Here is a 21,581-nt window from a genome sequence, read left to right on the forward strand (position 1 = left end):
CCCTTACATGGATGAACATGACAGTTCCAGATCAGTTTTGTCCACTTCGAACCCTCCCACTGGGCCCTGTCCTAATTTTGTCCCACCACAGCGCAAGCACCCGGCAGCAGCTCAGAGCTGTTGGGGTTTCAGGGTCGGGAAGCCCAGTGGCACCCGGCAGTGACCAAGTGGCAACCTCCCCTTCCTGACCCACACCACAGCGAGCCTCCTCAGAAGGAGGAGGAGGAAAAAAAGAGCCTTTGCACAGGAAATCTCTCATTTGCAGCTGGGTCGGGTCCAGACCACAATTCCCTGGATTTGGCCACGGGCACACAGCATGGCCAGCACGGCAGCCCTGCCTTGGGGCCCCACATGATCCTCAGCTCAATTTTATCCCTGAATTGTGCCCTACCAGTCAAATAAGGAAACACAGATAACGAGCCACTTGATAACGACTGACCAGCACGATAACCCATAAGCAGGGACGGAAAGGCATGGTTACTGCTAGCGGCGTTCCCCCTTCCTACAGCCCGAGCCGGGCGCTAAGGGCGATATATTTTAATAACATCTTTGATGACCCGTCGGCAGATTGGGCAGCAGGCGTTGAGCTGCTTCTTCAGCTTAAGACCGCAGGTGTTGCAGAGGCACATGTGTCCGCAGGTGTAGATCACCGTGTCCACCTCGCTGTCAAAGCAGACGGTGCATTCCCCGTTCTTGCTGCTTGATGGCTCCGGAGGGGGGAAGACGGGAGAGATGGGGGGGCTCAGGGGGGAGCTGGGAGCAGTCACTGCAAAAGAGGAGGAAGGGATGAGACCATTTAGTCACCAGGATGGTGCAAACCTCACACTGTACAACACACACACACCCCCAAGTCGATTTTTAAGGCTCTTCCTTCGTCATTGTCTAGTTCATCTGGGTGGTGTAAGACCCCCAGACATGACACTGCACCCTCTGCTATCACAGCAGTGCTGCCACAGCACAGGCAGCCCCGCAGGGACCACTTCCATTAGACTGACTGACAAAGTGGGAAGCAACACGCAACCCTTCTTCAGGCCGTGGAAAATCTTCCCATCGCTTTGTGTTCCCTTCCCGTTATTTCTGGTGGAGGGGGTATCACATCTCCCCTGTAACCTTGCCCTGCTGTCTTGTGTAGCCCCAGCACCGTCTATCAGCCTGCATTCCCGTCTCGGCGTCGCGGGCAGAGCCGGGTGCCGAAGGCTGGGCTCTCCTTACCGAGCGATGACTCTGAAGCAGACGACGACCTGTTGACGCTGAAGGCCATGTCCGAGTCGCTGTCGTACTGCGAGCCGCCGGGGGATCCTGAGGGAGAGACGGTCACTGGGCTGGACTGCACAGTGCCTGCAAAGACAGGAGAGAGCTGAGCCCGCTGCAGATGGACACCCAAACCCCGGCTAAACACCCCTCAGCCCCGTGGGTCGCTCCCAGCCCAAGTGCACAGGGTGCTATAGGGTAAAGTCCAGCTGCCCAGTTAAGTGCTGACCCTTAGTAATGATACGGGCGCAGGATTTTGGATGTGATGGATGGCCTGGACCTCGCTCTGCCATTGTACAATTTCTGGTCAGTGCTTCAGCGAGGTGAGCACCACATTATCTGACAGCCATCATCTGGGGTGCAAAGTCACTTCCCCAAGGTCCCAACCTCTCCAGCAGCAGCGGCCTCAAGCTATCACTGTCTCACTGTCAGGTCAGGGGCAGGTGGGAGGAGGCATTGCTTTAAATGAGAAAAACCTGCTTTGCAAAGTCATCAACATCTGCTTTTCTGACAGAATCCTCAACAGGAGGAAAGGAGAAGTGCTGTAACTGGTCACCAGCAATAGACCAAAGTGACATCTGACACAGGAGCTGTGGCAATGCTTGGGGAGCGATGATTGCCCATCAGCAACACATGTGCTTAAACCAGACCTGCGCTCACAAAAGCCATCGCTCTCACCAAGGCAGGAGTTTAACACCTTTTGGCTGGAACAGTGGGTTTATAAAGAATCCCTTTTAAAAACAGCTCCTCTGAAAACCAGCTGCCCCACACACAGCCATCCCTGCCTCCCTACCTGCTGCTTATTTTCTCTCCCAAGTCTCATCCCTTTCTGGGGGACTTATATAGGCTGCATACATCTATGTGACAGCCACCATGTCTCACTCACTCTTGTTTGCAAACACAAGGTGAGATCAGGAGCTGCTTCCTCACGGCAGTGACCACCTGCTAAAGGCAACGCTGAGAATGCAAACCCGCAGCTCCCATTCTGGCCCAGGAAACTTCACCAGCCACATGCTCCCCACTACAATTTCTTGTAGCTGCACTTACCCAGTATTTTGAGCTGGTTGATTACACCGTGGATTGTAAAAAACACCCAGAGAGACTGTGAGGTGTCCACGCACATTAGCATTCCTCGGCCGGCTCCATTCACCCCGTGGTGCACCTCTCCGTTCGGCAAGACCATGAAATTGAGAATGTCACCGTTGTTGAGGACCGGGAACGCTCGGTAAACCACCCAATACTCCTTGCGGTCCAAGAGAAAGTCCGGATCTGCTGGGAGCTCGTTTGTCCGTAAAGTACTCGGATCACAAGAAGTGATGCCAAATGAAAGGGCCCCATAGTATGGCAACCCAAGGTGTCCTACTTCCACAAAGAGGCTTTCTCCAATGTGCAAAGGCCGGTCAGAAAACACCAAAGTCCTATTGCTTTCTTGCCAGTTGGTGCATGCAACCATCCGGTCCTGAGAAAAGGTGATGTCAGGTCCCCGGGTTGGGTGGAATCGCAGGTCTGTGTCCAGGAAGGCTGGGACCCCCTGGGCACGCTGGCGTCGGTTTGGGCAACAGGGGATGATGTGGTTGTCTGTCCCAAGTCCTGGAACCCGACTTAGATTTAGGTTTGCAATTTTGGCCACCACTTGGTTATTCTCCAGTTCGTTGTTATTGAAGTTGGCTGAATCGTGGTTGCTCTGTGGAAGGCAAGTGCTGAGACGGGCCGTGCTGAGACGGGCAGTGGTCATGGTCTCTGCAAACATGCTATCTGTGAGATAAACCCAGTGATAAGGGACATTAGAGTCAAGATACAATTGCCTACTCTTATGGTTACAATTGTTATTATTTCCGCCTACCGATTATCTGAATTCTGTTCCTCTGAATGGAAAAACAATGAAAAAATTAGCCAGAGGTCAACCACTAATGAAAGGCTAGCGGTGGTGAGTCTTATGAGGAACAGGCGGAGAAATGGCTGCATCCTAGCACTAGCTGAGGAAAAACAAGTGTTATGACATACCCATGTAATTTGGGAGCTTCTTGCGCTGGTGAACTGGGAAAAGCTGCAAACCAGTGTGGTCCTACAGCTTTGTCAGTATAGGGAACTAATAGCTTTGAGGATGCTCCATAAAAGAAAGAAATGTCTCAATACCTTGTTGTCCAAAGGTCTTGTGCAAGCCAAATCTGCAACACTGCAATGGGCAAAAGAGCCCAAGCATGAATAGATACTCTTTTTACAGTCCTTGTCACTGCCTTACAGCTGTGAGGTGTCTGGGCACAGGTGTGTTCAAGAGAGGTCATTATACATGAAGATTTCAAGCCTCATATCTCGGGGGTGTTCACACCACTGTAGAGATTCTGAATTGAGAGTTTGTCACAAAAGCTACTTGCTGCAGGTGTTACAAAGAAGGTTTTTACAGTTAGAGAGCTATTTTCCCCTTTCACAGCAAAGGGAAGGTCAGGATGCTGACTCTTAATTCATTTCCCAGATTTTCACCTCGGCCATGCCAGACCAGGGCGGGATTCAAAGGTGTGGGGAGGTTCAAGACTGCCCTTTCTTCTACCTCCAGCACTGCCTGGGGACACTTGGACACTTCACTCCGAAGGGAAGGCACTAACCAGCTGAGCAAAGTCGAAGCACATGGAAGTTCAGCATGTGCGTGAATGAAGCAGACTCCTGATCTTCCCAAAGATGGACAGGGGAGAAGCACCCCAGCACCAACACTGCCTGCTCCTTGGAGGAGAAAATCACCAGGCTTTTACTAAAGGAAGAAACCCAAATCCACCTGCACGCTGCAAAGCAGAGGCTGCCATGGCTCAGAAGTCCATGCAGGAGAGGCCACCGGTGCAGGCTGATGGCTGGACCAGCTGCTTTTAGCAAGCACAGGGCAGCTGGCAAGAAACGCTCCCACAGAGGAGTAAGACACATCCAGGCTTCATGATGCTGAAAGGTGCATTTTGTGCATCTGCATTTGGGCTGTATTTCACAGCTATCTTGACTTGCAAAATTTTGGGAGGAAGAGACAGAGAGACAAACATGTCCACTTTGTGACATCACTACGTCTGTAGCAAGGAGGCTGGGTCCCCTGGTGCTCCAGATGGCTGAGCATCGCCCAGATTCCTGGGTCAGTTTGTGGGGCTCAGTACTTTGACTCAAAAAAAATGTATCAAGAGTACACGTGTCCTCGGGCCAAGTCTATCATCCTGCACACTGCAAGGCTGGGGCGTTAGGGCAGAAATAAGCTGTGGTTTATTTTTCTAGCTATAATCTGATGAGGAAGAAGGACTGCTCTGGTGAAGCAGCTGCACTGGCCCCTACAGCAAACGCTCCTTCACCTCTGTGATGTGAACTCCACAGGCTGGAGTCCATCACAATTGCAATTACAGGATAAGCTACTGGTAAGGTTTAATTACACATTTGAGGCAGAGCAGGCAGGGCAAAGTGTTGTTTACGTGTAGCCTTCTCAGCTGTAAAATAATTGGTACCATTCAGAAGAATATGTGATGGAGCTGCCTGCCCACTGGACTAAAAATTTCACAGCTTATCGCTGGTGTCTGTTCGGTGTGAGGATGGAGGCACCATCCCCTTGAGCAGGTGCAGCTTAGCTTGGCTGTTAAAACTAAATCAGCTCCTAGGAGCCTTCAGGAAAGGGCAACACTCTTGTATTTTAAAAGGATTCCCTATGGTGTAGACCAGTTCAAAACACTCCATCTAACACTGAATTCATTTGAAATTTCAGTGCTGTAAAAGTCATGAAAGGGAAGTCATTCCACAGCAATCAGCTCGGTTTGCTAATGGGAATGAATTCATCCCCTCTTGCATCCCTCCCCAAGGATGACGCTCGTAAATCAGCCAGGCACCCCCTGAATACAGAGATCTGCTCAGAGGTGAGGGGAGATGCGGCACGGGGTGGCAAGGATGCTGAGCACACAGGAGCTGTAACTGGTAGCTGGGAAAGAACAGGGGAAGCCAGAACTGGTCACCTTTGTCTTGCCAGCCCCATGGACCTTGCTGTAAAGCAGCACCATCTTTTTTTCCACGCCCTAGCAGCACACCTAGCTCAGAAAAAGCTGGGAAAAGTTACATGTAAAGATTCCCATTTATCCCTTCACATGGCTGCTATAACGCACAGCCTTAGGCCTTTCCATCACTGACATCTCTAAAATATATTGCTTTCTGGATCCCCACTGCTGGCAAAAGAAAAATGGTTAATTTGAGGTACAAAACCAATAGTATTTTAGTTTTCTTAGTGGCCCATAGAAATGATCAAACAGATAGATCATGCATCTTTTCTACGTGATCATGCCTCTCTGGAAAGAGCAACCAGAAGAGCAAGCCATGGGCCAAAACACACACTTACCTAGTATTTGCACTTCATGGGTAATTCCATAGACATCTATGAGTGCCCAGAGAGGACCAGAAACTTTAATACCACAGTGAAACAATATTGGCTCCTCGTCGTTAATACTGTAGAAGACTCTCCCATGACGGTCAACCCAGAAGGCCAAGATATTGTCTCTCACAGCAAACCTCTCTGGCAAAGCTTTGGCCCAGTATCCAGGTCGGGTGACTAGGTCTGGACAGGCGTACTTTGGTATCTCATCGGAGCTCATCTGCGATGGGTCGTGAATGGTGAAGCCGAAGCGAAGGGCCCCGCTCCAGCCGTGGTGCACAGCCACCAGCTTCAGCCTGACCTTCTCGTAGAGGTGGATGGGCCGGTTGGTGAAGGTGACGCCGTTGCAGAAACTGTTCCTCCGCGTGGCCTTGCGAGAGTGAGCGTCCAGACGCACGTTCTTGCCTTTGGCTTGGGAGTGGAACCGCGGCGGCTCCGTGATAGCGAGGACCGAGCGTCTCTCATGGCTGCTGTTGGGCAAACTGTAATAGGGACGGCTGGAGACGGAGCGGGTCTGGTGGCTTGTGTCTGCAAAAGGAGAAACCAGAAGCTCCGTCAGCAATGCTTGACCCGAGCCAGGTGTTAGCTCATCCCAGGCAACTCAACTGGCTGGCCACGCGTGCTTTGCGTTACTCGCTAGGAGCCACACTATTTAATCTTAAAATGCTGTGCTTGGCCACAACCTGCTCTTTGTTGCACCAATTTGGCACTCAGCTTTATGCAAATAAAAAGCAAATGTGGCTCTTGGGGTGAAGGTTAGGCAGCTTCCCTTCTACGCCCTGCAAAGCTGGATGGAAATGAACATCCTTTTGTTCCCATCAGATGCATCCTATTGCACTCGGAAAGGCCTAACACTTGTGACTGTGGCTCCCAGTTTCCTATTTACTGTGCACGTGCTGTTAGATCATCAGCTGGTGGCCAGAGTCACACCATCTCTGAGAATCGTGGCTGTTAAGATCAGAGGTGCTCAAGACGAACGGAGGTGTAGGATACTGATTTTGGGAGGACACGGCTTCTCTGTCCCTTAATTTTGTAAGGATGAACAGGAGCTTTTGAACAACACAAATAAACGGAAACATTTAGCAGCTGGAGCACTATCTCTGCATCACCAGGCTGTTCCTCCAAAACTTTCAGCCCAGCCCCTGGTTCAGATATCAGATGCAACTGGCACATTAAGGAACATTTCATCCCGCAAAGCCTTGCCTTTACACAGAACCTCCCATTTGAGCTCAAAGCACTTTATAAACGATGATTGTTTTCAGCTTCACAGCACCACAGATGGCACAGAAATCCTGCCATCCTCGTTTTACAGATGGGAGAAGGAGAATTTATGGGTGAGATCTTGCAGCATTTAAAGTCAATAGCAATTTAGAGACCAATTTCAAGAAAAGCAGATTTGAGGCCTAAAGTGAAGTTCACACAAGCGTAAAGCAGGAATGAAAAAAGCCCAACTTTTAATCTTAAGCCGTAGCTATAAATTCCCTGAGGGGGATACAATCTCTTTTGCATATCCTTGAACACATGGGGTCCCGCTCTGGGACCAGGGCTCCCATAACCACCACTCACCATCATGGTGTTACGGGCACTTCAGTCTCCCCATTTCCCACCCACCCCACCCCTCCTCCTCTTTGCACCTGGCTTTGTGGATTTTTAAAGCAAAAATGGAAGGTGTCCTGGGTGCTCAAAGTCATCCTGTTAAATATAAAACTGCATCACGTACACATGTTTCTTTTGAAATATTTTGCCACGTTTCAAGCTTTAGAAGCTGCCTGCCTGGCCCTTCCTTCAAGCTGCTTCCTCCCTGTGTGTAACCCCTGGCTTTGCTTCGTGACAAGGGAAGGATTTTCTGACGCTTTCCTCTCTTGGAAGGAAACACCAGAAGATGCCTGGAGCTTAGCTGGGGAAGCTGGCAGGAGAGCTGCAGCTGCGACACCTTTTTTTGCAAGCAAAACCCTACCAGGCAGGGCAGCGAGAGGGCTGGGGCTTGCCTTTGTGCCTGAACTAATAGAGGCTCTAAGCAACCGCTGCCTCTGTGAAGGCAAGAGAAGTCGCAGGTGAGATCTGAACACAGGATTAGCCCTTGAAATCGGGCCTCGGCAACGGGAGTCCAAGAGCCACAAAGGCAAAAAGCTCCTGTTTGCATCAAGAAAAAAGAATTTGTCAGTCCTAAATTATGACAGGCAAATGCAGTGGATGAATGAAAGGTCTTTTGTATCTCTTTGTTTGTACTGCACATGACAATCACTGCGCAACGCAAGATAATGGTTAATCCTGTGGTGCACAAATGTAAATATATATATACATCCTTGTCCTCACACCAGTGGGGGGCTTCCCACTTCCATGCCAGAGCCATGAGGGCAGAGTCCTGGGGGAGACGGGGAGGAGAGAAGCCCCCCCAGGTGTTAAATCCCCTCAGCACAGCATCTCTGTGGGCCAGGCTTCCCCCCAGCTCTCCCAGGGCAGGAGGGGGTTCCCAGGGTCCGCAGGGTCAGCCCCAGCCATACTCACAAGAGGAATGGGTATTTTTGCTGGGTATTCCCAGGAGAAATCTCATTTCTTTGCCTCCCAAAGAGCTAAAATGCAGAAGATGGCTGCTTTCAGCACAGACCCACCCGCTGCTCGTGTGGGTGCTGCTCCATGTGTCTGCCTGCAAATGTTCCCGACAAATGCTGCTGCTGCAGAGGAAACACGGGTTGGGGTTTCCTTAGCAAAGAAAGAGTGCTCCCAAGCAATGAGGGGTGAATCCCACGCTTTCCCACAACGGCTCCCCATTTTTCATCTGGATTCACAGAGCCTTTGTGCCTTTCAGCTGGGGAGGGGGGTTAAGCAGAGCCACAGACGGTGCTGCCGGGCCAGCCTCCGAGGGGTCCTGCAGGACCTGGTGGGCTCAGTGCTGCTCCTTCTCATCACAGCTCGCCTCGCTGGGCAAGAGCTCCCTGGGCAGAGAACCCCTCACTTCGTAATCCACTGAGCTGCGTTTTTTTCTAAAATGATTAAAAATACCTCCCCTGTGAAAGCGAGTGCCCTGGCCTCAGCGTCCCCCCCGTGTTGGCCAGGAGGAGGAAGGAGGGAAGAGAGCTTCTGTTCTCCTCTCCGCTGTCACAAGAACGCCCCGCTCCCACCCCCTGTGCAGCACCAGCCTTCCTCCCGCATCCACCTGCCGGAGAAAAGACACGTGTCTAGAGGCGATGCCCTCCAGCACCGCTCCCGGGAAGGTATCTCTCACGCCGCTTTCGGAAAGCACCGAGGACCGAGGCGGGAGTGACGGTGACAGCAGCGCCACGGAGGGAAGAGCGATGACATGGGCACCCACTTCAAAGGCAGCTTTGGGTCTACCCTGCCAGAGAGGAACTCCGGGCCAGGGTTTGGCGCTTTTTGTTTTGGTTTGTTTTGTTTTTTTTTTTTAAAAAACAGGAAAGCATATTGTCGCTAAACAATAGGAAAATCTCCCAAAGGAAATGAATGTATAATTTATTTATAACGCCGTTCCCCCCTCACATGAACACCTGCCGGCTGCCACCAGGAATAAAGCCTGACATAACCCACGGCAGGGTAGGCAGAGCTTTCCCACTGAAACACGCCTGAAGCTGAGCTTGGGCATGTGCTTTACTCATTATGTACTGACGGGGACCAGGCAAGCTCAACAGGATGTTTGTGCCTCTGAATTGCCCTAATTTGCGGCTTGGCTTCCACGCTTCGGATCACATTTCAGTCCCTCTGCTATTTCTCCAAACCCTCTGCTCTCCTGGCTGTGCTTTCCCACCCAAAAGCCCATCAGTGGGGTAATGACAGCCAAGCTCGTGGCAAATGCCACCCTACCTAAGGGTGCCCGATGCCGTGACAGGCAGCTCAGAGCTACGCCAACTCTTTTTTTCAGCTATGAGATTCCTACAATGCTTTGACAAAGCAAGCAATTTCTTCTCTTTGCCTCACTTCTGTGCCTAGGGGAGAGTAATAGTATTCCTCCTATTAGCAGGAAGCTAAAAGGATTAATAAAAATGTAAGTTTCTCAAATACTTCAGTCCCTGAGCCTTGGTAAGCATGTCAGCGGGCTGGCTAGATGATCAAATGGGACATGAACTCACTGGGTCCCCCTGGCTCATGTCCTGAGGTCCCATCCAGCATTTTGCTTCTTTTCATTCCAGAGTTTTCCATTTTTCATCCCTGCTCTCACCAACCGCAAGCATGATGCTCACAGCATGAGTCCCTCAAACGCACGAGTAGGGCTTCATCAAATGTGAAGTAAGCCAGGAAAATGGAAGAAAAAGCTGAACTGAAGATTAAGAATGGGGTAGGGCTCCTCACTGAAACCTGCAAAAGAAACCCTGGCTGGAAGGCAGCATTTCCATCCACACGGGATGCGCTAAAAATAGATTTGGGTTATGGGGACCCATGCTCTCAACTGCAAGTCGCTATTGCACATCTGAAACTTCACCTGCTTTCCAAAAGGGCAGTGCATTTATTTCTCAGGTTATGCTGACCTTTGGAGAGGTATTTTAACAAATGTGCACTTTGCATTTCAAAAAGGTAGAGCAGGCAGACCCTGGACAAATTCCACATACTTATCATGGTTCTAGTTCTAAAAATAAATAGTTTTTTCACCCATTTGTTCACAGAATCGGGTTTGCTGTGGCACTGTAATCCCACCAACAGCAGCAGACAAAATTCAGAACAAGAGCCCTCTCCAAGGCTGCTGCTCCCCGGGGCACGGCACAGAGGAGCTGCTCAGCTGGAGAGATGATCTTAAACCAGGTTGATCCTGACTTTGCTTGCCCAGACAAGCCAGGGAGGAATAATACCATGGAAAGGCCTAAAATGATGGAGAGGAGAATACTGTTCAAGGAAACCAATGCTACAGCAGAGAGCTAGGATGAGGGCAGCCTGACAGTCAGAGGAGGAAGAGGGCACTGCCTTCCCCGTATGTCACAGGTAAATCCACAGCCTGTATTAACTCTACAATCGCTGTATCCAAAAACATCCCCTGGATCCCACATCCCTTTCCCAAGGACCCCCTCCAAGTAAATCCATGACAAAAGGCACACAAGACCACAAGGCAGGCAAATTATGGGGCACAGCCAGGTGCCAAACAGGGATGCACAGTGGATAAAGCAAGGATGTCAAGGGAACAGAAGTTCCTGGGACCGCTACCCTGTGGGTGAACAGCTCGTGGGAGATACGGCTCATCAGTGAGTGTGTGCTGCCCAGGTTGTTAAAAGAACAGGCTGGAAGGCAGCAGCGAGCAGCCTGACATCTACCCATTGATGCTCCCTGCAGAGGCAAAAGGGAATGCACCCCACGTGCCTGTGCCTTATCTTAATGGCTGCTGCTTTATCAGTAACACTGGAACTTTTTCCTATTACAGTAGATAGTTAGGTCGCTGCTGCTGCAACAACCCCGTTGAACATTAAACAAGGCATCTGGAGAGAGGAGGCAGGTGGCTTTTGCTTCCAAACAGGAAAATCCCAACAGGTGAGGACAATGAGGTCAAGTTTACTGCATGATCACAAGCTTGTAGAAAGCACCCTTGCGGACCAAAACTCAATGACAGTGTGGGGTACAGTAAAAGCACGGTCCTCGCCATGCTCATCCCACTGCATCTTTACTGCTGGAGAGGATACGGCCGCCCGGGCTGGAGCCTTGCCGGAGACTGGGAGAAGCGGGCTCGGCTGTTCCTGCAGATAACCAACATTAACAGCAACACAAAACGGGATTCTGCTCCGACGTGATCTTATCTTCTGAGAACAAGAGATAAAAATCTGTTCACATAGAAACTTAGTGCACTGCCTAGACTAATTTTTTTTTAATACAGAAAATGTGTCAGGGAGCTCTGCAGGAAGTCCTGGTGTCGCCTATTCTACGCTCACCAGTGTGAATTTATAAAGTTAGGCTACCGAATCCACTATAAGGCTGTCACAAAAAATTGGCCTCGTTTCCAAAGGTCCTGCTGGCTCAAACACTGGAAAACTCAACTTGACAATTAATAAATATCCCCCATTTAAATTCCTGTGGTTTGCATGACCAGTCCAGAGCCCCACCTTGATGCGAAGGTCTCCCTGCCTGGTCCTCTAACCTAAGAAATTTCCAGGGAATTAAAAAACCCCGCATGGTTCACTTGCAATAGGGTGACATACATTGGGGCATTAAGGGAGACTGAAGAGCCTGTCGTGAATCACAGGAAATGTGACATTTTTGAAAACACTAATTTGGGAAGGAGGGGATGAGGAAAGATTAAAGTTGTCTTTTTTGTAACAAGAAGGTGTGTTGTGGCACTGAGGTTATGCTCGATGCAAATATCTCATCGACATACATCATTTTTCACTGCAAAACAGTCCAGAAAATCCCTGGCAGAGAACAGAGATTGACTTTAACTCACAAAATCAGGTAGTGTCTGTCTCCACAAGGATTTTCAAGTGAGAAAACCCTCTCGCTTCTGTGGCTAATGCTTGAAACGGAACATTTTAGGGGGGATTTTTTTAAAAAAATTCCTAAACCATAGTTTTTTCTGGGCAGAGGCTAATGACACATTCTAGTCTTCTACGCATTCCTCCATGAAAGCAGAGAGGTATTTGCAAACAGCATTAGGCAAAATCCTTTTGCTCTGATTTTCTCAAACCAGCAAACACGGACAATTCCAGCAGGACCTTGCAGTATTTCCCAGGCTGCTCCATCCCCTGTCTCCCGCCATGTCCTCAGGAAATGAGCTCCTGCATCCTTGCTCCTTTCAAATTAAGCCTTTTCCTTGCAGTAGGACACTCATACAAATGCCAAGTTCAACCACATTATTTAAAAGAACGGTTGCCTTGACGGGAAAGCCAACACCACGGCTTAGCTCTCCTGGTTAACCAAACATCACATCATGACACCAGCATGGGAGCCAAAAGACGGCAAGTGCAGCTGAAACACCGATGTCTCTCTCCAAGATCCACCAGCTGGTTCGAAGCAGGAAATAAATCACGACAGAAGGCCTGCTCCAAGGATGAAAAGTGCCGACAGCAAATTTTCCATGACCTAGAAGTGATCGCAGAGCCCCAAAGACTGGGGAGAGCCAACGCTCTCCCAGATCAGGCAGGAAAACTCCCCCAACCCACTTCCAGACCTTCTGCTTTTGGAAATGTGGGCACATCTTCAAGCTCCCCCCAGCCTCCTTCCACCTGTAAACTGTGGGATAACGGTGACCTATCACTTCTGCGTTCCTTGTTTCCGTTTCTTCTGCTTTTCTGTTTCTGTTCGTAGGTCTTCACACCTCTTTATCTTTGTGCCTACCTACCACAACACCACACTGAACAGTTTTCTTGTGTCCTGTACTTTTAAAAGTTTTCAGGCCTTGGTATTACCTCCTCATATTCTTTTCTAGGCTGAAGATGTTTTGCCCTTAGTTTGGCCATATGTTTTCATTTGGTTTAATTAAATAACTCCCTTCATCACATGCAAATGAAAGACCATTTAAATTAAGGAAAAAAAAAAAAGGCAGAACAGCATTTTCTAATCTGGAAAAAAGGAAAAATATTCTTTAACCTGAGGGATTTTTATTTCCTTGCACAAGTGAGACAGCCAAGAAACTGTGCTCTAGTGGTAAATAAACTCAAGCTTGACGCAAAGAAAGGTAGTGCATGACTTTGCTGGTGTGGCATTTTCAGAGTAAAGCAGGGAGACCTGACCTAAAGCAGTATGGCCTCGTGGATCAGGCTGTGGAAGCAGGGTCTGCTATCAAAAAATCTACTGCTGGGTCTGCAAGTATAGGTTAAGTCCACCTCCGCTCACCTCCGTCTCCCTGCTCCCCCGTCTCTCTCCTGTCGTGCCGCTCACTGTGTTCATGCATGAATTTTGCTGCAAAGTTGGCCCCATCTTTATTACAGGTTTTTAGTTCTCCTGCATATAAATAGCACTAAGAATACACAGAAGCCAGCGATTAAGCATGGGAAAAAAAAATCTCATCTCCCCCGTATTATTAGCGAATCTGGGTCAATGAGTCTGCAACTCTAGTAACAAATTCTTAGACTTGGTTAATGGGAGACAGAGCGAGAGCGAGGCGGGGAGAGATGGAGAAAAGGCAGGGTTCGTGCCATAATCCCTGCTTAAGTCTTGCAGTGCGAGCGATGAAAGCAGCTGCATGATAGATGAGGAGCCTTGGAAATGGTACAGCTTATTGTAATCCGTTATATGGCCTCGGCACCCAAGTCCACTGGCTCGTGTCAGTCAGAAGGCCACACTCACGAGCCGAAGAGCTTCGAAAGATGTCAGGGAGTTGAAAGTCATAAAAGGTGGGGTGCAAAGCTAGATGGAACTTTTGGCTACTGGCTAATGATAAAAACATCTTGTCAAAAATAATCAGTCATCCGCTCTTACTATAGCTCTTATTGGGAATTTTTGGACTATGTTCTCACTAATATTCTGCATACGCATTGCGTATGATTTCACACGCCAGGAGAGCAAACCTGTGCCTCTTACTTGATGAATTGTGTTTTTGCAAAATTGTTACCTTCTTTAGAAAGTTAAGCTTAACTTGGGGAGAGCAGAGGGCCACTCAGCTCACTTTATCTTCTAGTCCTAAACTCAGAGGCCATAGCACGGTTTTGGGAGGTGATCAAAAGCAGTGAGAAGTAAGCAGTTGACATCTGTTTAAGCAGCTCCACAAATGATTTCTGAGGACTGCTAGCTTGGGAGATTAAATATTTGCCAAATCCAAACGCTCAGCTCGTCACTCAGTGATTAAAATAGGTATTTTGGTGATTTATTATTTTCATTGTGTTCTGGAAACACACAATAAAGTGTACCATAAAGCAGAGAGCACTAAAAGATGTAACACTTCAGGCTGGAAAGACTGATCGGGAGGAATGAACTCAGCTGGAGACCGAAAGATGGGAGGGAAGGAGCAGAGATGCAGACAAAAACCCCTATGTTCTCTGGGGCGTTTGTGTTCTGCTTTGATTTACTGAATTAATGCAGAAATGGGGTCCAATTTCCATGGATTTACAATGTTAAGCTATTACTTTTTTTCAATGGATGTTACTTCGGGCAGGTCTGAAGGCCACTACCATCTTCTGATGCATCAATTTTTTAAAATCAAGTGTGTTGCTTTCACTGCAAGTTAATGCACCATCTTCCTTGTGCGTTCCCTTTTTCCATAGCCTGACTCAAGGACAGTCCCACAGCACATGTGTCAGGGCACCTTTCTCTCTAATGACTCCTACAGTCATTAGAGGAGAAGGACTTTGTCCTCAGCAGTTTCAGTGCTCTAAAGCATGGCTCTAATACAAATTTTCATGGCATAGAGATACTCTTAATTTTATAGGATATTGTGCCACTGGGGTCTGTCTCAGAGATCCCTTCCCCCTCCTCCCGGCTCCAGGCCAGCAGTGGTCACTGCTGCAGCAAGGACCGCAGACACAGCCTAAGAGAAACCCAAGGCATCCAAAAAAACTGCTGTATTCCTGAGTGCTGCTGGTCCATTGAGGCCTGAGGCCACCACATGGCTCTGGTTTTGAGGCAGGGAGGGACCCCATTGTGTCTGTGGGAGACCCATCATATGTTCCTGGTTAATCACACTGCACAGAAAAGATCCTAGTTAGAGTAATTTTCACAGATTAAAAAACAAATCTGGGTTTGTCTCCTCGCCCCCAGTTCTTCTCCACTCCTTAATTCTTAACTTCCAAGACAACTTGTCCCCTACAGACAGCACAAACAGCTCAGGATTGTTTTTCAGAGCAATGCCTTATGTTTAAAAAGCATCGTTCTGAACTGGTGTTTTCCTTTTCCAACCATGAATGTGATTCGTTGGAGAGTTACAAGAACACGTGAGTGGCATAATCACTGACATTGAAATGGTGCATGCCCTCACCCTCTCCCCTCGCCACCAGAGGAGCACGTAATGACCATTAATGCAAATAGACTCCCTGCTTCCATTGAACCTCTTTTCTTCTGACCAGCTGTACCAAGTCATCTGCGCTGGGGATTTATAAATAGTGACCATGTCATTCCAATGTTAATGGCTTTTAATGAAATCAGAGAATGAAATGCATTCCCTTTTAATATCCTCAGAGCAGCAATTTTATTCCACCCCATAGTTTCAATGCAGGGCTTACGGAAAGAGTGCTGGAGCTTGGCACATCCTTCCCACAGCCTGTCAATGTGTCGCTTCCCGCACAGACAGGAACAAGAAGAGGGAAAGAATTTTGTTGTCTCCCTGATGCAGGAAACCCACCCATCCCCAACAGGCAGCGTCACGGCACTGCACCAGGAGGGCAGCTTGTGAAACAGGGAGGAAAAAAGAAGGTTTGAAAATTAATAGTGGTAATTTAGCCTGGCTTTCGATGCACTGTTCTCTGAAAACACCCTAAAAGCTGGCGTTTATGTTGTCTTCATCCCTCTGAATTTGGACTGTATACAGTTTTTACTTACGCCCTTCCCACCTCCAAAAAGCAGGTTTGGAGAAGGGCCAGCACACAAGATGTGCTGTCAGAGCCCCCCGAGTCCGTGTCTGTACTGTCCCGTACACGCCACAGCTGAGCTGTGCCACGGGTGACTCAGGCAGGGTCCAGGATGCTTGAGCCCAGAAGTGTTATGAGCCGAGTCTGTTTTCCACGTTCAGGAAAAACACAAGAAAACTTTGCCGTAACCGTGGGAATTGTCCAGTGCCAGGACTACAGAGGAAGAAAAGCTGCAAATGAAGGGTGAGAGAAGCACTCAGAGTGATGCTACAGGCGCAGAAAGGAGAGCCTGGCCATTGATTTCTGCCTTCAACTTTTTCCAAAAAACCCTTATGATAAAAGGAACAAACCTGCTATTTTTCTTTGCCTCAAATTTGTTACAGAAGCCTCTTTTGTCTTTATCTCCCTTCTTCACAGTGGTTCTAAGGGTGTCTTTTTTTTTTCCACCTAATTACAACTTCTCTATACTCAGAGGACAGGAAAGAATTCCGTTTAAAAGAGAAAATGGTGGAACTATTTCAGTTCAAACAGGGATGGATAACCAAAGAGACATTAGACTTAACAGTGGCACCCATACAGGGCTTTTGATCTGTCCTAAAGGAGCCACAAAACCACAGGAAAAGGCAAAAAAATAGGCCTGTAGGAAGATGTTCTTTCTAGCAAGCCCTGCTCCCAACATGGTGCAGGATTTAAAAATGTTGTCCACAATTCCTTTTATATTTACACACAGTTTAAACAGTGATCTGGCAGCGAGAGGGGAAAATGCTTTGGGAGGAACGCATGGCTGAGGAACCTAAATAAAGAAGTGGCCAGGTCTTCAATCATCCTATATTTTATATATACAAAGGCTGCGATTCCACTAAGCTTTTCCGAAACAATATGTAAAGAATCCAAAACAGGCCAAAGGAATGGGAATAACTGGTTATAATTAAATATGGGGGGGAGAAGTACAGCTCTTCCACTCTGCCAGGCTAGTTCCCCCAGAGGCATCGCAAAGCAGAAAGGGATTTGTGGTGGTGGGAACTGTAATGGCTATAGGTAACTGCTCAGGGGCTGATCCAGCCTGGGCTGGGTGGGCTGGTGCCCGAGGCCAACACTCTCCCAGCAGGGAGATTTTGCATAAATTTCATACTGGCCAAGCTCTCTTTCCAAGTGATCTGAAGGGCTGGTGACTTCACTCAACTCATGGACAGCCCAACCTGTACAATAATATCACATTTTGTTGGCTGTTTCAGTTAATCTTCAGACAAATAGGCCATAGCTTTTTCCAAATACAGTACATCTTCAGAAATAAAGCCAAAAATCTTTAAAAGAAAAAAAAAAAAAGAAGACAGAAAAAGAAATAAGATATGAGTTCTCTGCTGGTCCAGAAACTGAAGAAAATGTTCCACTAGAAAAAGATGCATCCTTTTTTCCTTGATTGATTTTTTTTTTAAATGCATAGTTTTCTGCTAAGCTGTGAAGCCAGTCTGAGAGGCAGGTGGTTGTGCAACACTTGGCTGCTGCATGGCTGAGCTGTGAGATCCTTTTCCATGATATTTACAGGAATTAATAAGAGGAAACAAGAGCCACTTCAAGACATTAAACTGTCCAAACAAAAGAAAATACAGTCATACCATTACTGGACACACAATGACCTCAGCCCCTTTCTTCATCTCAAATGTCTTCAATTATTTCAACACAAAAAGGATTTGAGCAAGAGAGGTTTATTTTTAAGCCTCCATGTCAATCTTCTTAACGCCAGTGGGATTTGATCCCAGCACACCTAAGTCAACACCAACATTTTTCTGCCTTTCCTCTCCCTTTGTGGTACCCCAGCCAAGAGATGATAAAGGCAGGTGAACCGAAGAAATCTGGAGATGAGAGACAATTCCTTGCATTGTTGAAGATAAATGCCAGCTTTTTTTGGCCAGAGAAAGAAAGGCCAAAGCCTTTTTTTTTGCTCCCTCCCCTGGAGGAAGGAATCGCTCCCAAGAGACGGGGCGAATGTGTGAACTATACAGCAAACCAGCGGCACCGCAGCCTCAGCAGCGACCGCCCGTGGCCGCCTGCCTGCCAGGAGAGGTCCAGGCAACATAAAAGTACTGGGCTTCATCGTGTTTTCCCACCTTTTTAAGGTGGAGCTTGGACCATCGTTCAGCAGAGCACACTTAGTCAATGTCTTCAAAACACTTTACCAGGAGCTGCAAGCTGTTGTTATTTTTTATGCATTTTTTATTGTTTATATATTCTTTACAGTCTTACTTTTTAAATTATTGTTCATAGATCATTTACACCTATAAAACCCCACTGAACAGTCAAACAGCACACTCCTTAGCAACTATGGAATTGGAAATTTTAGAAATCCCACATGAAACAATATAAACAGCTGTCTAAAACCTCCCGTTTCCACCCAGATGTCTCTTGTTTCAATTAACCGAATCAAACTTAAATTCAGAGTCACTCACTGGCCTTGTTTGGATTTACTTGGAAAAACACACCTATAAATCACACATGGAAAACTGTGGAGAGAAAGAATTTGTTTCTCTTTGGGTGGTTCTTTTGGTACTTTTTTTTTTTTTGGTAGAACGAATTTTTATTACCAGACAAAAAATATACAATTACATGTTGACAGCTTAGAGCCTCTGCTGGTTCTGGCCACAACAAAACACAGGCAGCGGCACGACTACAGGCTGTCCCTCTGCTTCTCCAAAATGGATGGCACCAAGTGTCTCCCATGCTGCCTGTGCCACTCGCACCATCTCCCAGGGATTTCTGAGCTGGAAACATGCTGTCAGAGGGATGCCAAATGTACAGAAAGCCTGAAGTCATCAAAACGGACCCACACAGGAGCTTTCCCCTGGTCCCAAATCCAGAGGGCACTGAGCGTTACCCGTGCCACGGCTCACCCAGTACCTTCTCGAAATACCAAACTTGAGCAGTCGCTGGAAGAGCTGCAGGAAAGCCCTCTCCTAAGCAACTCATCCACTGCAGCGACCTGCTGCTGGCAGAAGGAGGAGAGAGGCTCGGCTTCCCCGAAACCTCCCTGCATCCCATGGAAAGGCACATTCCCCTCGAGGAGGCACGTCTGCCCAACCCCCTTGCCGGCCAGCATATCGAGGAATTGGCTTCAATGGAGCGAGCTGCACTCCAGATGGCTAAAAATAACCCTGAAAATCATCTAAATGGCAGTGGCCAGTGTCCACCCTGGCACAGCTCCGTTGGCTCAGGTCCATAGAGGATTTCCAGCACCTATGTGCTGTGTGTGCCACGGCAAGGCGTGCATGCACGTTGGTACTTGTCTGACCTTCTCCTGATGGACAGGCACACCAGACAACCCACCAAAGACAAACTCATCACCCTTTGCTGGAGAAACCAGCCTGCTGCTTGCAAGAGCTGCTCGTGGCGGATACTAGGAGGCAAAGAGGCCGGGAAGTGGCACAGCCTGTCCTCAGCATCCCCCTGGGATGTATACCTTGCCCCAAATGCCTGCCCCGACCTAGCCCTCCTTACCCCCTCCATTTCCATGCTTTTGTGCATGCTGATATGCTTAAAAACACTGGTACCTAATGAGAAAGCCCCTTCATTAGAACCACAGTGGGTTTTTTTCAGACAGAGTCTGGGACATGGGACCACCTCCAGGCTGGAGCAGGTGCCTGCCTGACCACAGCAAATTCAGGGATGTTTGCCAGCCCAGCTTCCTATGCTTGCAGAGCTTGGTGAGACAGCAGCATGTCCTCCTGTGCCGCATTAGGTCTTTTTAGGCTTCCACGGTCAAGTAGGATCAATAGCAGAAACGTTTCATGCCGTTGCTAAACCACCAGGAGCCCTCACCTGCAACATGCAGTGCCATGTGGTCATGTGTTAATGACATATAAAAGCTCTCTGACTGCAATGCTTTCTTTGCTTGGATGCTGAAAAACAGCATCTTATTAGCTTGAGGTGGTGCCGAATAAGGATGAGCTGCTGGTGGGGCAATACCTGCAGACCCAGCCAAGCCATGAACCTCTCCAAGGCAGAAGCAGCACCGGGAGCCTCCCCTGGCATGGGAATGGACCTACATGTCCACACTGGGCAAAGCCCTGGTGCTGCACATGCACCCAGGGTTACATGGGGCCACCAGAAGGATGGAGCTCTGCCGGCATGTCTGACTCTGTCATCCCCCACCACCACAGCCCCAGGGCTGCTCCCTAGCATGGATCCCAAGCAGTGCTGTGTCTGCACCCCAGACAACCCCTCTGCCACCAACCATGCCTTGTCCGAAAACCTCTTCGGGGAAACCGCCACTTCCCTGGAGAAAAAGCACTTCAGGTCCCAAACCCCACAACCCTCCAAGGCAACGGAGTGGTGAGCTATAAGGCAGCATCACTCCCTTCAGCTACTCTTATCATTGCCACAGAGAGAGACAGGTCACAACTGGTGCTTCCAGTGCTGCTCTTAGCGCCAGGGAAAAAGATTACAAAAAAAAGAGAGGGAGAGCTTTGGAAGAGCGTTGAGTTGACTCAGTAGGCAGAGGCCTGAGGTTATGAGTGTGCAGTAATGAATGACACCTGGAGGTGCACAACAGCAACCACGCCAAAGTGATGCCCTGGCTCTGTACAGGTACAGAAAGGGAAAATGCAGGAATATAAGCACAGAAGAGTCCTCAGCACTGATCCACCTAACACTTCAGCCCATCACCTTTAGTCCGTTGGGGAGGAGGAAACAAGGATGGCTCGAGGCAGGGCTGTGTTCCAGACACAAGAGGCAGGGAGCACCTCAGGGAGGGGGGAAATACGCTCAAGCTCCAGAGACACGAAGGAAAGCTTCTCCCTTCTTCTGGGATTGTCTCATGAGGCTGAACCATTAATCTCATCTCAGAGGAGCATCTGAGCGACCAGCTAAGGGCTGCTTGACGTGGTTTGGTGATTGATTCTAGTGGCGTGCCCATAGATTTCAGTATTTACAGGAGTGCAGTTATTTTGCACGGGTGTATAAACATTTACTAAACAGGAATGCATACACAAAGATGGTTTGAAAATAGTTTGTTTTAAAATGAGAAGCCGTTTTGACCTCTCTGGAAGGAATGTACCTCTGCCCTCTGCTTAGAGACGGTCAGCTAAATGCTTGAAGAGGGTGGGAGAAATAGTAAACATGTTCAGGGAGCTGCGAAGCAAATTTTTGTTTTTGTTTTGCTTCTAAAATTAGCATTTAATATTTCCAAGAGCAAGAGGCATCTCAAAAGAAACACGATCCCTTGAAACTCAATTTTGCAAAGGGGCTAATTTTTAATCAAAATAAATTTTAAAGGAGAAAAATGCGAACACTTCTATTAAGTGATAAACTCCAGCTGTTCCACGTGGGGCTGGCATTTCAGGGAGAAAGGGCTTTGCAGAGCATTTTACTAACTACGTCTCACAGGCCAGGAACTCTGAGCCATGGGGGACCCCAACCCTGGGCTCCGCACCCTGGCATCCCTGTAATGTAGAAGGGAAATAATCTGCACTGCTCTTAGAAGTGCTGAAAACCATCACATTTCTTGTTTGAGGGAGGAAAGGACTGTTTTA

The 21,581-nt window shown here is 48.4% G+C and overlaps 1 protein-coding gene across 1 annotated transcript in view; it reads right to left on the reverse strand.

Moving 5' to 3' along the window:
• Positions 1–521: 521 nt before the first annotated feature.
• The window catches only part of NEURL1B (neuralized E3 ubiquitin protein ligase 1B), a 31,542-nt gene continuing 10,482 nt past the window's right edge, over positions 522–21,581 (reverse strand). Inside the window, exons 2-5 of the mRNA XM_074156113.1 lie at positions 5,597–6,157; positions 2,299–3,006; positions 1,213–1,338; positions 522–766 (exon numbers count right to left, since the gene is read on the reverse strand). Coding sequence (XP_074012214.1) covers positions 522–766; positions 1,213–1,338; positions 2,299–3,006; positions 5,597–6,157 — 1,640 coding nt within the window. The remainder of the gene's footprint in view (positions 767–1,212; positions 1,339–2,298; positions 3,007–5,596; positions 6,158–21,581) is intronic.

This window comes from Numenius arquata, chromosome 11 (assembly GCF_964106895.1).
Source record: "Numenius arquata chromosome 11, bNumArq3.hap1.1, whole genome shotgun sequence".
NCBI classification, from domain to species: domain Eukaryota; kingdom Metazoa; phylum Chordata; class Aves; order Charadriiformes; family Scolopacidae; genus Numenius; species Numenius arquata.